Genomic DNA, 18528 nt, shown 5'->3' on the forward strand with positions numbered 1-18528 from the left:
CCCAAGCCCTGGAACATGCAGTACTGGTCAGATTGGCAAATGTCTCTCTTCCTCAGAGGAAGAAAGTGGCCTACTGTGGTCACTTAGCTCCTGACTGCTGGCTGTAAGATCATCCCCCTATTTCTCTTGAATCCAGCTGCGTATCCATCAAGCCAACTCCTGCTTAAAAACTTGGTTTATAGTATAGCCTTCTAGGTAGAGAGAACCATTTATCCACACACTCATGTACTACAGGGTTTCTGGGTATAATTTTTAATAATATAAAATGAATGAAAAGTATAGAAAACCCATGTTTGTACTGGCCACTCAGTTTTGCTTAAATATGTAGTTATTAACTACATATCTGTTGGAAAATCTGCCAGATTGTCACAGATCGAGCCCTTACACCATCTTTAATCTTTGTCACCACTGATATTTGCCTTTGTAGTCCTCTTAACTTTACTCTTTCGTTGCATTCCTTTCAGTGTTCTCTTTAGGTCTTTTTCTTCTCATACAGGCCATGTCTTACAAATTCTGTGCGTAGCTTTTTCTCAGTGTGGTGTTTTTTGTTTTTTTTTATAAATTTATTTACTTATTTTTGGCTGCGTTGGGTCTTCGTTGCTGCGCGCAGGCTTTCTCTAGTTGTGGCAAGCGGGGGCTACTCTTCATTGGTGGTGCTCGGGCTTCTCATTGCAGTGGCTTCTCTTGCTGTGGAGCACGGGCTCTAGGTGCGTGGGCTTTGGTAGTTGTGACACGCGGGCTCAGTAGTTGTGGTGAGCGGGCTCCAGAGCGCAGGCTCAGTAGTTGTGGTGCACGGGCTTTGTTGCTCTGCGGCATGTGGGATCTTCCCGGACCAGGGCTCGAACCCATGTCCCCTGCATTGGCAGGTGGATTCTTAACCACTGCACCACCAGGGAAGCCCTCTCAGTGTGGTTTAAGTGATCGTAAATCATGCCAAAGCCTGTTGTCTTGTCACCACCCAAGTGGGTTCTGAATTTGAAGACAAAGATGACATCTGGGTGGTCTTGTGTACTTTAGCTTATTGTCTCAGTATTTTAGGTACTGTTGCCTTTCTAGGGTAAAGGGCATCTTATGACCATTTGTATCTGCTGAAGCACTGCATTAGCGATGAACACTCTGGTACAGATAACTAATGGGCCATTCATGATGGCTGCTAGATATCAGGCAGCCAGGGAGGAAAAGAGCACATTTTTACTGTATTGAAAAAAAAACATTTTTTGCATGTTTTAAATTTTATGTAACTAATGTCATACTGTATTATTTTGTACCTTGCTTTATGGCTCCATAATGAGATTTACTAATATTTCATTCACTTCACCGCTGTATAGTATTCCACTATGAATATGTCACTCTATTCCCCTCTTGATGGTTAGTTTGTTTCTAGTTTTCACCATTACAAACAATGCACATCCCGTTCCACATGTCCTAGAGTTTCTCTCCAAGTCTAATTGGTTGTGATAGAATATATGAACTTTACTGGATGTTGCTAAATTGCTCTCTAGAACTGATGTTCCAGTTTGCCCTCTCATCAACAGTGTATGAGTTCCCATATTTCCACATGTTCGCTAAATCTTGATGTGGTCAGACTTACTTTTCTAACATTAATAAATTGGCATTTTGATTTATACATGAGTTTGTGAGTTTGGTTTTCCTGTGTCAATCACTCATGCTGTAAATGTGGACCTGCGGGGCTCAGGATCTGGCTATGGATTATGTGGAGAGGCTGAAAAGATAAGCTACAGACAGGGAGATGTATTTGCAAACCACATATCCAACAGAGGTGGAGTATCTAGCGTACAAAAAGAACCCTCAAAACACGATAGTAAAAAAAGCAATCTATTTAGAAAATGCACAAAAGACACAAATAGATATTTCACTAAGGAAGATGTTAGATGGCAAATATCACATGAAAATATGTTCACTACCATTAGCTATTAGGGAAACACAAAGCCACAGTGAAATATTTACCACCAAAATGGCTAAAGTAAAAAATAGTAACAACAGCAAATGCAGGCACGGATGTGGAAAAACTGGATCACTCATAAATTGCTGATGGGAATGTTAAATGGTACAGTCATTCTGGAAGACAATTTGGCAGTTTAAAAAAATCCAAGCATGCAACCACCCTACGACCCAGCAATTACACTCCTGGGCATTTATCCCAGAGAAATGAAAACTTCTGTGCACATAAAAACCTGAGATGAATGTTCATAGCAGCTTCATTTATAATAGCCCCAAACTGGAACAACCCAGATGTCCTTCAGTGGGTGGGGAAATGGTTAACCTAACTGTGGTACATCCATACCATGGAATACTATTGATACACAGCAATTAAAAGGAACAAACTATTGGTACATGCAATCCAGATGAATCTCCGGAGAATTATGCTGAGTAAAAAAGTCAATCCCAAACGGTTCCACATGATTCCATTTCCCTAACACTCTTGAAGTAGCAAAACTGTAGAAATGGAGAATAGGTTAGTGGTTGCCAGAAGTTAAGGACACAGGTGAGGGGCATGGGATGGGAGGGAAGCGGGAAAAGGGCAACATGAAGGATCTTTGTGGTGATGGGAAGGTCTTGTGTCAATGTGAATGTCCTGGTTGTAGTATTGTACTATAGTTTTGCAAAATGTTGCCACTGAAGGAAACTGGGTAAAAGGTAGTTTCCCAGTTTTGGGAAACTGGGATCTCTCTGTATTATTTCTTATAACTGCATACAAATTTACCTTAAAATAAAAAGTTTTTACAAAGCCTATTATTCTGTATCTGTAACTTCTTAATCAGAGGTTAATGAACATAACTGAACTATTTAAGAATCAAGGTTATTGTTTTAAATGGCAATCTGTAAAAAGGCAATACTCACAGGAACTACTAGCCTCGGTCTCTTACTTTGGGTCTTTTAAGGCAGTCTCTTCTTTTGCCTGGCTCCTCGTGCGCCTGTTTCCCTTCTGCGCCTCCCCCTGACCCCCCAGGCTGTTTCTCTCGCTCTGGGTTAGAAAATCATCATCCAGGCTTCACGTGTTATTTTCGAGCCAACAAGATTTTGCATGAGGGCCTCTCTTGCAGAGTAAGTGCATGGCTTCTTAATGATGATTAGTAATCTCAGAATAGCATTCTTCTTACTTTTAGCCGAAATATTACATAGAGAAGTGAAATGGATGAAAATAAGATCTTGAATTAAAATACCCAATTATACAACAAGAATTAATCCCCAAATGTCACCAAACCCGTATATATAAAGTTCAAGGAAAATGGCTGAGAAAAATTCCTCCCTTTTGAGCAAAGTAGTCAATGTGGTAAAGACAGGTATATTTATTTCATATGAGAGCACATTTCACAGGATATGTACAGAGTGTTTACATACCACTGACTTTAATACTGTACTTCTATAAAGTATATAGTTATAAATACTGTATGCCACATAAGCAATAAAATTCTTACATATAAACAGCAATCGACTATAGAGAACGAAGAATTCACAAAGAGATCCTTAGTGTCTAGTTTCTGCTCTGCTTTTAACAGAACTGGTAAATATTTTAATAATACACAGAATGGTGGCTAGTTATTTGCAGCATACCTTTAACTTCCATAACTTTGTGCCCTTTTTCAGCAACTTGCCAAGTAGAATTTCCTGATAAAGGCTGAGCTGCTAGATGATATGTATATTTTAGACAGTAGTTTATATTCAATAGGAAACATTGCTCACAGAACTGCAATCTGCACTAGTGAAGTTCATAATGAATTATTTTGCTAATGGAGAGCAAATATTGAATACTATATATACTAATCACATAGATGTTAAAGCCACAGATTCAACAAGTTAATTCACATTTTGAAGCACACTGCTTATAGTAATACTGCTGTTTAAAATATACTACTGCTGAAATGATTAGAACCCCCCCCAAAAAGCGCAATATAAAACTCACGAGTTATTTCTAACAGCAAATCCTGGCTGTTAGTAGAGACAGGGTTACTTTTATAAACATAGTATTCTGATAACATTTGAGTATTTAGAAAAGTGCTTTTTTCCTAACAGATTTGCTTTATGCGGTTAAGTGCGATGCAGTTTGCTGTGCTTTTACATTTTACGTATTCTTAGCCAGGAACTCTTTTTTTTCTGATATTCCACTAATGCACATCTTTAAAGGTTAAATGCGGACAACGGAATTTAGGTCGATATATACAACTCTTTGTATAAAAGGAACGTTAATATAATGGGTAAAAGTAATCTTAAACTGACAACAAAACAACTATTGCTCAAGTTTTCTGATTAGGATTACTCAATGGTATCAAAATACTACATTCTGTATACATTCTGTGTACGTCTTCATAAAATTAAAGCAGGATCAGCTGCATATTGGCAGTGCAGGAGACGAAATCCACAGCTAATTTGAGGTGTAGCCTCTACACACGTAAAGCAGCATCACAGATGTGTCGTGTAGTTCGTGAGAGGGAGAGAACACACAAGGAGTAGATCCCAGTTCCCCCCGGGCGGCGCCTGCGGCCGCTCACCACTTCCAGAGCGGAGGCGGCAAGAGAAGCGCGCGAGGGCCGTGGGCAGCGGACGACTTCGTGTACGTTGAGCTCTAACGCTTTTCACTGAGCTCGGTGGCACGTGCTTTCCCGACTTTCTGGGCCAGTGTGCTTTTTTGAAAGGGCCGAGGGTGTCTGCCCACGTGACCGACTGTAACCACACACTACGCCGCTTCCGGCTGCAAGAAGCTCCTCCCCCGGAAAAGCCGGTGGACCTGCTAGAGTGGCAAGTAACAAGGGTGTGCGCGGTGTGCGTGTCAGACGGGGGTGGGTGTGGGACGGTGGTCGATAATGGTTCCCTAGTGAGATCATTCTAGTTTTAGAAAGAAAAGTAATGAAATGTCCAGATTTCATTTTCAGCCATCCTTTAGATAATGAAATACTGAAAGAAGAACTATGTTCTAATTTTTAGGTAAAAATTTGGTCTGATTTAGAATTTAAATTATGTGTTTTACAAATATGTAAGTGTATATATTTGTGTGTGTGTGTATACACATTTTTTTTTTCTTTAAGCAATGTCTTTCTAAATTCTGTTTCAGTATAAGTTTGACAGATCTTTGGTAAATACTTATAAATACCAATTTTTAACAAGTACAAAAGGGGCTGGCAGTAACGTCAACTAGAAGTTGTTTGGGCTTTTTGAGATTCTGTAAAGGACACTGACAAAGAATTTCTGAATAAGGACTATTTTCTAAAGTAGTTTCGAGCACTTTTTATGGCTTCTACTCTCTCGTATTTATCCAAACAGAAACACACCAAAATTCCAGTTAATAATGGGAAAGATTTTTCCTTATTTCCAATATACACATATTCCAACTTTGTACACATTAAATAGTGGTATTTCATGACAACATCAGTGCACTTAACAATTACTTATTGCACATAATGAATAACGAATGCCCAATTCTTTTGGCTCTACCCTGCCAAAATTAAAAAAACAACTGCTTTCTACTGTAGAACATTATCTTTCTGTAAAGTCTAGCGTGGGTGATGCCTTAGAGGCCAAGGCTGTGAAAGGGTCTGCTGGAGGGGTGGTGCCAGGTGGGAGCAGAGGGGCAGGAGGCGGAGGTGGTCTTCTTGCTGGCAACACACAGAAAGAGACACTGGTACCTCTATTCCAGTCATCACTAAAGGTCACCTTGGAGCCAGAAGACGAACTCGGCTGATCACCCAGTAGGTCTGGACAAGTGGACCTTGACTTTCCTGTCACACCAAAGTCCTCTTCTTCCTCGAAGGTTACCCATCCTTTTGGGTTGCTGCTTTTTAATGTAGGTGGGCCCTGTGGATCAAAACTGTCCTCAAAGCCACCCAGTGAAGATGAAGGCTTGTGGCTGTTCTGTCCAGGAGGCTTCGGAGAAGGGACAGGACTCTGAGCAACGGGCTCTTCTTTGGAGAACCACGAAGTGGCCTCTGATGCTTGAGATTCAGCTCTAAAGGGGTTTCTGGGAGCGGCAGTCCTGTCGGTGAAAGGATTTGTGCTGCTTGAGCTCTCAGTGAATGGGTTTGGAGAACATCGCGTGTTTTCCTGGGATTTACTCCGGGCTGGAATTGGAGGCATTGTCGGCATGCAGCTTACAGAACTCAAAGTATTCATGTTACTTGGGGTTGCAGAAGGCAATGAAATCAACCCCTTTGGGTCTGGGGTTTGAACAGATGGCTGAGCCTTTGATACAGCAAGCAGGTTCAATGACAGGTCTTCAAATGGGTCAGTCTTTAATGGCAAGTCCAGACTGATGGCGGAGACTCCGTTTGTTTTTACCTGGAGAAGAGAGAGAGCACTGAATAATCAACCAAAAAGCAATATATTTACTTTGAATACCCCCTATTCTTCCTGTCTCAATTATTCTTCATTTTGGGGGTGGGGGTGGGGAAGTATACAAATTTAGAAAATAAAAAGCAGCTTTGTGTGGCTTGTTACTCCGGTGGTTTAAGTAAGATAACACAGCTAAAATATTATTTTTTAAAAACTCCCTACTAAATAAATAAGTCCTTTTATTAAACAGAGCTTATCTTATCCATGCAAGTATTGATACGGTAAGATGGAGAACTGTACAGAATTAGCAGATGAGTTTTGCTCATGCCCAGTTCTATCAGATGTTCACACAAACTGAAGAAATCCATCTTTAGAACTTATGCGAAATCTCTATAAATAAACTTCCCGCACCCATCTATGATGATGATGTGGTTTCACTGTTCTTTTAAATATATTTTCATTGAGATTTAAATATGGAAATTCAACTTTATGGATGAAAATTAATTTTATTAGTATATTTGTATTCCTCAGCTGAAGACAACACATCTTTTCCTTTTCTACTTGGATAAATAAATTTCCAAGGCATTCTTTGCTTTTTAATGTAAGTTCTCCTTTGCAGGATAAACTCTGTGAATAACGTGACAATATTCCTTAACTGACCTTCCTTCATCTTGTAAAAATGTTCCAAAACAGATACGTTTGTTAACAATCAAATGCAATGATTGTTTAAAACGGGGTGGAGGGGGGAGTCCCATTTTCTATTTGGTATATTAATTCTTAAACTAAAATGAACCTGTGCCCAGGGGGTGCACAGTCCTCTCTACGTGACAGAGTTGGCTGTGAACTGTTACTGGCAGGAGGAGGGGTCGGAATTACTTCACAGTCATGAAAAATCTGCCCTGTGTGCCTACTTCACAAAGAAGCCGGCTGGAGCGGAGCACGGCTGTGGGACTGAGCACGGCCAACCTTCCCTACTGGAAACAGAACTGGGGGCCTGGCCTTATGAGAAAGTTGGCTCATCAGGAACTTCATTCTAATAATTTTTAAAAACCTACATAATTATTAAAACTAGGTAGATGACTTGGATACTTATGCCAAATTAAAGGTAAGAAAACAAACCTTTGGGTTGAAAAGGACAGGGGAGGGAGACTTTTAGCTCAAGACTTGCAATGTAACAAAACAGAGCACGACCCAAAATGAATTTAGATCGTTGTTAAAGCAAGTAACTAAACATTCATGAAATATGTTGAAAAAAAGAGCAGCAGTCCCAATAAAATGTAACTGCATCTTATGAAACAGTAACTTGGTGCTTAAGAATAGGGAAGGCTGTTCATTTGCAAAAGGAAACAGTGTGGATAACTTCATAAATGAATCACTCTCTAGTATCTGTTTTATTCAGCTGATCTAGAACATACTTTACAATTGACTAAACAAATATGTTTTTCTTTAAACTTAATGTGGCAATAAATTTGTACAAAATTGAAGAGTAAACATGTCACAGATTCTAAACTGTATTCTAAGTGTATTAAAGTACTTGAGAGACAAATTTATTACAGACATCATAAAATTACAATTAGCTCTACATTACCAATAATGTCTGGATTATTTATGGTTCATATAACAAAACAGAAGTACTTGATTGGGCCTGGGCCCCAATTCTCCCATGGTAGATAAAAGAGTCCACGACATAGACATTATAGGTAAGAAGTTTATGCTTTGCACAGCTTAGAATAGCAGGCCCTTGCCAAATAAATGCTATACATTTAAATATTTTTATTTTCATATATTAAAATTTTTTCTTTCAAAATAAGTTAAAGGGTAATTTGATAGGAACAGGATCATTTTGCCCAATCAGACTTGAAATTATAATGAGAGCCACACCATCATTCATTACATTAGAATTAATTTATATATATCTAAGCAGGATTTGTGATGACTTGACATTAATGATGATGGTATTTTTACAGAGAAGGGTGTTGGAAAGGCCCTTAAACAATCCTGCTATGTTAACTTTCATCTTTGTAAATCATCAATTCTTCCTTACGAAAAAGAATCGTGCTACTAAAATTATTTTTTCAAATTTCCCAAAAGAAATCTAAGAAAAAAAATTGAATTTTGTATTTATGTAATTATGCCATTGTTAAAACCAAGAACCAATTTGGTTTTGCCAAATACACTTCTATATACCTAAAGCTTACCTTCTTGAAGTTAAACTTCTTAGTCTTGTTAATTTTTGTAAAAAACAAAGCAAAAAAAATGGGAAAGCATTAGCAAGAACTAAAATGGTTCCTAAAAATTCAAAATACTAAGAAAAAAAGCAGGTTTTATGGTATGATAATAGAATTTATTAATGTGGACAGGTGGTTTTTAAAATGAGTGAAAATTTAGATGTATGAAGCAAAAGATTCATACATCTAATGTGCTAAGACAGATGAAAAGCACATATAAGATTGAGAAATAATCCAATACCTGTTACCCTGATGGTTGCTCCTGCTTTGAGAAAGGGAACACAGACATCAAAGGAAAGAGTTAGGAGGACAATCGGAGACCAACCAACAACCCTAACAATTCAGCCTTCAAAATTCTTTTATTTCTATATTATATACAAAATCCAAGAGCAGTGCTATTTGCAGGTCATAGCATAAGATCAAGAGACAATCCCAATTTCTTCTGTCATTTTGAATGAAAAATGTATTGTTGAATTAGTATTCAAACTTTAATTTTGTCTGAGGTTGATTACTAACTAGTTCAAAGTGGCTATTCCAAAAATAATATTCCAAATAGGGTTTGGAAGCTCTAAAATATTTTCAGCAGCCTGTTACAGATGAAATGTTTGTGTCGCCCCCCCCACCCCAAATTCATATGTTGAAAGCCCTAACCCGCAAAGTGATGGTCTTTGGAGATGGGGCCTTTGGGAGGTAACTGGCGTTAGATGAGGTCATGGGAGTGGGGCCCTCACGATGGAATTAGCACCCTTAGGCGGAGACACACCAGAGGGCTTGCCCTTTTTCTCCTCGTGCAAGCACCGAGGAAAGGCCATGTGAGCACACAGCAAGAAGGCAGCTGTCTGCAAGCTAGGAAAACAGCCCAGAACCCAAACCACGGTGGCGTCTTGATCTCGGACTTCCAGCCTCCAGAACTGTGAGAAAACAGATTTCTACTGTCTGAGCCACCCAGTTTATGGTATTTTGTTATGGCAGCCCAAGAAGAGTAGGACACAGCCTTAAGATAGTCTGTGGGTTTATCATCATTAGAGAAAATGTACAAAATGGCATCACTTGGCAAAAAAGTGAAAAATGGTATTTAACAAATGGTCAGGATCCAGGCTTGTTCTATATTACTCAGGTTTTCTGAAGGGTGATACTAGCATTAATTCACTTCATAATTTATGAGCTGGAAGGTACAACAAGGTAAGAAACTGGATCCTCTTTTTGTTGTTTAAAAATGAAATCATAATCTTTTCATAATATAGAAGTACTTTTAAAAATTACAGTATTCTCAAGGAACAGTTTGAGCAAATCTTCCCCAATATTTAAAGCTCACCTTATTTTAAAATACCAAAACTCACTTTGACAATTTAGAGAGACACCATTCTAAAATATATTAAGTATTACTACAGTTTCCTGCCTACGAAACATGAGACTCCTGAATTTAATGCTTTCCTGATGATCTTGATGTATCAGCTTTGGCACAGGATAGGAAATAGGAATGGGTTTATACTAAGATACACAGGGATGGTATTCAATTGATCCAGAATGCTGAGATCTTCTATTTGGTCTCTTCCCTCACTGTCAGCTATCACGTTAATAGTATAGCCATGATGCTATTATTTTACTTCTCACTGGAGTCCTGACTTCTGGTTTTTAGCTGATAATCAGATGACTAAGATGTTGGAAGTCAGATAGGTGAGGCATTTTCACATTTTGTAAAGGATATATAACGTGTTGTATAATCATATGAATTAGAAGAATCTTTTCTATATGGAATTATAGAATCAAAGGACACTTAAATAGTAATAAAAAGTAAAGCTGGGTCATGTGTGTTTTTATGTTTTAAATACCTTGTAGATTTTTGGCAGAATTGATAAAGACTTGTAAAAATTACTAAGTGTTCAATTCTAAGACTATTTCATATTATTACCAAAATATCAAATGTCATATTTTACTATCTCATCCTTTTCAACTTATAGCCACTGCAGAAGATTTTTAAAATTTTAAATGTCTATTATTTTTTGAATAGGTATTATTCTTATGGTTCAAAGTTCAAAAGGCACAAAAGGTAAAATACTTCCCTTTCTTTCCAGCCCCTCAGCGTTCTAAGCTCCAAGGAGGAAACTAACCACTTTGTGATCCTTCACAAAGACAGTCTACACATGAACAAGACCCCACTCCCCCAAAAGAAAAGTGTGTCTGTGTATATAATGTGCAGAGGAATTTGGTATCAGTGACTGAGGCAAAAAGAAGGTTTAAAACAAACACCTTTCATAGTTTTGATGAACAGAATACAAGAGTCAAGAACACAATCTACTGAGCCACACACAAAGCATGGGCTTGCTGTCTGTCACCAAATTACCACACCCATTCCAATGAAAATCAGAAAGCAAAACAAGTTGAAAAATGACCTAAGAAAATGATATATGGCAGTCTTTGGACTATTCATCCTGTAGTATTTCTGTGTCATAAGATGACTTTCTACTGAGAACTGCAATCTTACTTGAAGTGTGTTCTTTCTGAAGTTGTTCAGAGTACCATACCTACTTTCAATACTGAAAACATTTATAGAGTTTTAGGAATCAGGGTTCACTTTTACTATGAAATTCATGATCACTTTCTGTCCTAAAACAGTAATACAAAGCTCTAAGATACAGCTACTTTGAAAGTTTCTTGCCCTCCAATTACATTAAAAAAAAAAATACAATAGTACACCTCACAAGGAAATGAGAAGAAAAATTCATGATGCACTAAAAGCCGATTGGCAGAGAGAAAATAATGGATATTTATCGTTGGAAGGATTTCTACAATTATTATACATCTTCAGCATCCTCAACAGTGCAATGGCACTGTTTTCTGTGTGACAGTCATGAGATAACATTATTTTGATGGTTTTTACTTTGGTGAATAAGCCTGCTGCTGCATGCCCAAAACTTCTAAACTGATCCAATAGTGTCTGAAACTGTTAGAGATCCCTGAGGAAGCCCAGTGCCGGCTCCACCACAGAAAAGAGCTAGCTGTGTGGCATCAGGAGGAATAAGAGGATTACGGGAAATTAACTCTACTGCCAATGGTCAGGACTGATCTGACTGCCTCTCTCTCCAGGAAGTAAAAGCCAAAACTAATTTATTAACTGTGAGCAATAAGAAAATAAATTATTATTGTCCATCCTAATTCATTAACTATCCAAAGTAAATTATGCATAAAAAAACCAGAAAGTCACCAACACTTTAAACATTAACAAGATAAAACAGCCTGGGAGCTGCTTGGAATTCCTTGAAGATCCCTAATCTAGGGTCACTCTCTGAGAACCCTTGATCCAGGCCACAGGTTAGACAAACAGACAAAAACCCCAAACCTCAAACAGCCAAACACCCCAAACCTCAAACAGCCAAACCATGCATCTGTTGTGTGACTGGTTTGAGATATCCAATGACATTCGCCTGTTGAAGTCATATCTGAACATGCGATTACTACCAAAAGACAAACATTTTTTAAAAGTGAATCTCATATTTGTTTTATCTCTTAAGCTAATAATTAAAATAAGTATGTTCAAAGACTATACCAAAGGCATCAAATATACCTCAATAAAAAAAGAAAAACAGAAAAACAAAACAAAACAGAAAATAAGCCAAAACCCTCACAGAAGCGTCCAGATGATCTTCCGCCGGCTGGCAGGACTTACCTGCGGCTGCACTGAAGGTTCAGAAGGCAAGCTGTGGGACGACCTGCTCCGAGGGGGCGGCTGCGGGACGGCTTCGAGGCTGGGCTGCGGGGCAGACTGAGGCATAGGTGTGGCCACCGGGACACGAGGCTCCCGCATCTGCTGAACCGGCGGGGCCAGAGAAGGCTGCACAGGAGGGGCGGCCTGAGGCTTCAGTGGTTCAGGAAGAAGAGCTGGCCCTAAAAAAAGTCACTTCCAGATGTTAGGTGTTTTCTAGAAAACCACTTTTTATCCTTCCTTTAGTGAAGTGAACGAGATTCTAGTCCCTGTCCCGCCCAGCCCTGGCCCCAAGCAGCCTCATTTCTTGTGGCATGAGGAAAGACAGGAGGCTATCCCAATGTGAGTAAGCTGTAAAAAGCGAGACGCTGCAGAAAGGAAAAAAAAAGAAAAGGAAAAAGGGAAAGAATACAGAACGGCACTGCTGTTTCTAATACAGGGCCTACCTTTCAGTACTTCTGACGGTTTGCTTTGGCTTTCAGGAGTCAGTCTCCCAGCAGACACCCGAGCATGGCTCTGGGGGGCGCTGATCACTCCGGCACGGGGTGGAATAATCTAAAAATGGGAAATGTAACCGTTGAGATATTTACTTATTTTCAACAGATAAGATTTGGTGAAAATATTTGCTTTTGCATCTCATCTCATTTCCTCAGCCTCTTGTCATTTTAATGGCTCTCTATTTATAGCCACATCGTCATAAGTTTTAAAGATCTTCCTTTTTTTTTTTTTTTTTTAAGATCTTCCTTTTTATTTTCCACTATTTACTATGTGCCAGGCGCTGTGTTAATTAAGCACTGTGTAGGCATTTCCATTTCGTTGTCCACATGGCCCTCAGAGGTAGGTATTCTTTTGTCATCTCTATTATAAATGAAGATGAAGAAATGTATACAACTTTCCCAAAGCCACAGAGCTAGAAAGTAGAGCCAGGAGCCAGACTCAGGTCTGACCGGCTGCAGGGCCGTGCTCTTCATCCCGTGCAATGCTGCCTTAATGGGCGACGGGGATGGTCTTACAGGTCATGAGGACGTGGAGAGGGACATACACTGTGTAACTAAGCGGCTTATGAAAAACCATGCCGAGGTCTTTTTTTTTAAACACAAATGTAAAACCTCTTGAGTGGCTTACTCGATATGCTAAAATAAATACACTGGAAGACACACTGGTGAAAAATGTCTTTTCTATTTTCACACGTTTGCTGAAGACTTTAAGCCCCCAATACTCCTTATTTTAAGCAAAAGTTATGAATGTTATCTCACAAAATTCTGACTTTCCTTCCCTATTCTTACAGTATTAAATAAAGAAAGTACTTTGTGGGAAGTGGTAGAATCGATGGATAGCAATTTCCCCTTCTTTGGAAAAAAGGAGAGTGGGTAATGGCTATCTTTAGGTATATTCCACAGACATTTTACTTTGGAGTGTGATATTATATATAGAAAAAGGCCTTTAGGTTGGATGTTAAATAGAAAGCTACAAGAGAAAGAACGAAGTATTTCTATCTTATAAATCTTCTGAGGATTTCTTAGAAATTACAAGTAGTTTCATTAGCGGAAGTTTCTCAATTTCCAGTTACAGTAACAGTTCCCACTTCTTACTCTTCAGCTGGAGGCCTCGCAACAGCCTCCACTAGACTGATCCTGGTTTCTGTTTTCTTTCTTTCTTTCTTTCTTTCTTTTTTCCTTTAAGTTACCTGTTCTATCCCAGAGAAAATTTTCACTTGGGTGAGTAAGAGGATAATTCTGTGTATAAGAGAACACTGATAAACACGCAGAAAACCACAGATTCACAACACAGGGAAAAGCCCTGCAATGCCATCTGCTCTCCTGCCTTTAACCCCCTTAGGACCAGTTTTAGTTGACCGACTCTCATAAATGGGTTTTCTGAAATCTAGTTTTAAAATCCTTCTGATTGAAGAATTACTCAGATAATATAAAAAGTTGTCCCCAAACATCACTTCCTCATATACAGATTCTAAGATATTTATGTAGCGACTGTAATTACTTAATTGTATCACTTTTATTCAAATAAGGAAGTATGTTTAGTTACTTTTGAAGAGGATGTTAAAATACTCTTAGTGTTGAAAGGTACCCTGGAGAGCGTCAAGTGCAATTCCCCATTTTAGAGTTGAGGAAACTGGGGCCTTAACGGGCCCCATGATTTCTTCAAGATAACACATTTCATTAGCAGCAAATTGGGACCTAGAACCTAGACCTCCTGGCTCCCAGGCGAGGTGCTGCCTACCGGTCTGGCTGTACCGTATCCAGCAGGTCCTGGGCCTGTGAGTCCTGTTTGAGGTGAAGGCTGGTTGCGTCCTGGAACAAAGACATCACACCATATATTTCAGTTTTTTTAAAAAAGAAAGAAACAAGAAACCATGTACTTATACCCCAAGTGTCTATTCACAGTCCAGTTTTAAGGTTAAGCTGAATTCAAGTGTTTTTACCTATATTATCTTTCCGTGTCGTTCCAGGGCTTTTGGGTGCTTTGAAGCAGGAAGGAAAAAAAAAATTAGTCATGAGTAAACAATCAAGCCATATTGCATAACACTGGCTAGCTGTTCTGTTTCATTACCAGCAGAAATGGGGGCATGAGATGGAAACAAAAGTACTTTGCTTTAGAGAATGATGAAGGGTATTATCAGCTCTGAAGGAAATATCCCCAAAAAGAGAAAAATTAGGATACTGAGAGTGACATTCATGGGAGCCAGCTTAGCACTTGGTCTGATACCTCATTCAAAAGGTCACTTTTAAGGTGACTTTCCCAACAGAGCTCTCTCCTGTGAACCTTGAAAACACATGGTCAGCTTAGGGGGATGGTCACAAGATGCAGCCCCACTGTTTCCCAGAGCTTGGTGGACAGACAGCTCCGGAGCAAACAGACAGCACTACATTTTCCGAGTCACGCAAGAGGCGCCTAATGGCACTGTTTCAGGGCTTCACGCTGTAGATGTCATTATGGATAAAGGAATCCCACGATGGGGTCTTTGGGATTTCTATAGCAAAATCCTATGATGAAGGTAGAAGACCGGCACATCTTATTACCAAATATCTGCCTCATGCAAGACAATATTAAACCACGGCTCAAACTCATTAGAAAGGTAGCAAAAGGATGAAATGAAATAAACTACTTTTGGGGCCAAAAGGAGTAGGGGACACTATTGAGGCCTGCATCTCATATTTATTCTTTTTGAAAGGAAATTCAAGTGTGATTGTTGTATGTAATCCATCAGCTTTTTAAGAACTATAATCTTAATGAATGGCTTCTAGTTTTTATAGCCTTTTAAGCAAATTTAGTTCAGCATCATTATACATTAAAACATTTCTGTTATCTGAAATCATCCAAAAAATACTATATTCTTGGACCTGAATTAATAAGGTTTAATTACAATGATTAATTTTTAAAACTCCAGAGTTAGTATAGTACATTTCTAAACATTTGACTTATTCTGAAGAGAATCTTGAAGGCATTCTTCTTAAAATAACGTTGTACAATAATTTCACATCCAAAGGATATATGAAATATATACAAAACAGAGTTCAAAACAACATGAGAATTGTGGGGAAATTAAATGGACATCCATTAGAAACTATATACAACACAGAATGGAAAGAGAAAAAAAATACAAAATTACAAGGTATACATAAGGATGGGAGGGGGAGTTTACAGTTGGACCAAGAAAAGATTTGGTATGCCTTTAAACACTGGAGGGGCTGACATTTAGAAATAAGACGAGAGATCCATTTCTATGATGCAAAAGTCTTGTTACCTTCCATCTCTCGCCTAGCTACCCCAGGACTGGGAGGGGCTCCAGTACCTTTTTAGAGAAAGAACAGAAGCTGTATATTGTTCAGGGCCCGTAGCACAGAATGAAAGGCAGGCAAACAAAACAATTTCTGAGCTAAGCTTACTTTTGCAAAAAAGTTCTTTCACTGTTTTAAATTTCTTCAAAGATATCAATACAAACCAAAGTGACTTTAGATGCCTGGCCCAAACCTGAGTCTGGCCCTTTCCACAGTTAGAATGAAAGAGAAGGACAGTTTGCTTTTTATATCTGACATTACTAGCAGTAGGGAATTGAAAAATATGTGTAATGAAAGCCTTTGCTTTATGACCATCTCATTCTTTATATTCAGTGTTAAATCACTAATAAAAGCTCCAATATTAGCCAGTCAAAAAGGAAAAAAAATCTTAAGGTTCCAATTTCATATGAAATCTCTATGAGACTATATTAGTCTCTCTGAGAAGTTAGTTTTCGATAAATTATTTAAAAAAAAAAACCCTAAAAGTACTGTAATTACTTTCTCTCAGCTTATTGCCTTCAAGCAGTTATTGGTTTACAGGGTTAAAAAAAATACACTGCAAACATTGTCTACAAAAGAATTGTGAAGAGAAGCGATTTTTAAAAATTAAATCAGATTTCTAAGTAAGCCACTGAGTTGCTAACATGTATAACTTTTCACAAATTTATTTAACTTATTTTCTACAGACTGTTTTCCTAATTAAAGGAGAAAATAAATAAAAGTCTATTATGAAACTATAAATAAAAGCACAAGTTTGAAACCGGAAAAATTAATGTTTTCTGTAAGTCAATGGAAAAGTTATACTCCAGCAGTATCTTGCAGAAGCCGCAGTGCTGAAATAACTTTGCTACCCTTATTATACAAAGTCATTAAAATCTACACACAGCAAAGTCAATCTGTAACAACACACGAGTCGGTCCGCAATGTCCTTAGGCAGCTAGAGTAGAAAGAGACCAACTGCATGTGTATAGTGAGCCTTAATGATATTAAAACTGGATTTGTAAAAGCTCTTCTGTGGGACTGAAATATCTTGCCTCAGCCTTTCCTGAGAATTAGATTAAATAAGCTTGTCAAATGTATACCTCCAACTATGCTCTGTGAGTTTTCGTGTAAACCAAGTAAACTACACTTTTAACAAAAAGTGACCCATGTGTTAGTAAGAATTTCTTTATTGAAATATATAAAAGAAAATTGTTCTTACATTTTAAAAATGAGGCATGAATGTTATGACAAGTTATGATAAAGCCATGCAAAATGAAAGCTATATTTCAGATAATTATTTTAACTTTAAATTGCATTTCTAGGACACTTTGCTAATCCACAGGCTACTGGCAAGGGAATGTACTAGAGCTCTAATACAATCTAATATAATCAAATACTTGGGAAACATTCTATATTCATTGTGCCTGAATCACTCTTGAAAGTAGTATGATTTGGGGGAATTAAATCTTTGTAACCAAATTGACTGTATTTATTAAGAAAAAGTATATCAGGCCTTGATGAGTAATTCACCTCTGACTATCTGGAAAATGGAAGCTCTTGTTAATTACTATTCACTAATAAAACCAAGCTCTAATCTTTTACTTAACAGGAATATAATGGAAGTTTGGAGCTATTTTTAACTTGGCATATAAATGTCATTCATTTTGACTTTTATCAAACAAACCTAAAATGTCTTTCAGTTATAGGAATCAAACTCCAAAAACATTAATGAACCAAGATCCACACATTACAACAAACATAAATGGTTACCTCCAAATTCTTTTCTAGCAGGTGCAGGACTCCTAGCCCCTTACGGTTCATAAGAGAATGTGCAGCAGAAAGGAAACGACATTAAGTAAAGAATTGAAATGTCAAAGATTTACTGTAGTATTCCTGGTGTCAAATATCATGTAGAAACCACATATTCATGTCTTGGTGCTATAAAAAAGCTATTATGTAATGCAAATGCTTCTAAATAGAAACATTGTACTTATTTTAAAAGAACATTTAAACCAATATATAAAACTTTATAGTAAATAAGTATATGTATGTTCTTCAGTTCTAATCACGCATTTTATAGAAATCAGTACAACCCCATTAGCAAAAACAAAACAAACCCTTCTTTCACACTTGTAAAAGGTCAGCTCTGAAAACATGTTACAGGAATCTAGTTGAGAAACAATAATTTTCCCTGTTCTGTCACACCCACCACGTTTTTTAGAGAAAAACTGAGGAAATAGCACCAGTGATAGAAAAACAGTAAAATCTAGAAGTTAGAAGTTCAAAACATGCAAAACATTTTTAAACAGAGTGGAGGGAGATTTTAAATCGAGCAAAAATGGAAATAAAATGGTTTGTTACCTGCAGGTGGAGGCGGTCTTTGTGGGGGGGCTGGACGCGCAGGAGGAGCAACCGGGCGGGGAGGGGGAGGCCGCTTGGGTTCCAGGGGCTGGGAAGAATCTTTCTGCTGCAGTTGTGTTGCTAGCAGAGCGTCAACAGGAGAACCTACCAAAAAAGTACCTGAGGTAAGAGG

The 18528-nt window shown here is 38.2% G+C and overlaps 1 protein-coding gene across 16 annotated transcripts in view; it reads right to left on the reverse strand.

The window, feature by feature from the left end:
• Positions 1 to 3295: 3295 nt before the first annotated feature.
• The window catches only part of SYNJ1 (synaptojanin 1), a 90897-nt gene continuing 75664 nt past the window's right edge, over positions 3296 to 18528 (reverse strand). For 6 of the 16 annotated variants that reach the window (XM_082459743.1, XM_082459747.1, XM_082459749.1 and 3 more), the window contains 8 exons: positions 18357 to 18500; positions 17766 to 17804; positions 15980 to 16027; positions 14657 to 14695; positions 14455 to 14525; positions 12663 to 12771; positions 12181 to 12398; positions 3296 to 6291 (listed from right to left, as the gene is read on the reverse strand). In XM_082459743.1, coding sequence (XP_082315869.1) covers positions 5494 to 6291; positions 12181 to 12398; positions 12663 to 12771; positions 14455 to 14525; positions 14657 to 14695; positions 15980 to 16027; positions 17766 to 17804; positions 18357 to 18500 — 1466 coding nt within the window. In that variant the 3' untranslated portion in view covers positions 3296 to 5493. Of the gene's footprint in view, positions 6292 to 8751; positions 8779 to 12180; positions 12399 to 12662; positions 12772 to 14454; positions 14526 to 14656; positions 14696 to 15979; positions 16028 to 17765; positions 17805 to 18356; positions 18501 to 18528 lie in introns of those variants that run through there. The other 10 variants (XM_082459751.1, XM_082459750.1, XM_082459752.1 and 7 more) reach the window with 6 other exon arrangements.

The sequence above is a fragment of the Balaenoptera physalus genome, assembly GCF_965194825.1.
Source record: "Balaenoptera physalus genome assembly, chromosome: 4".
NCBI lineage: Eukaryota > Metazoa > Chordata > Mammalia > Artiodactyla > Balaenopteridae > Balaenoptera > Balaenoptera physalus.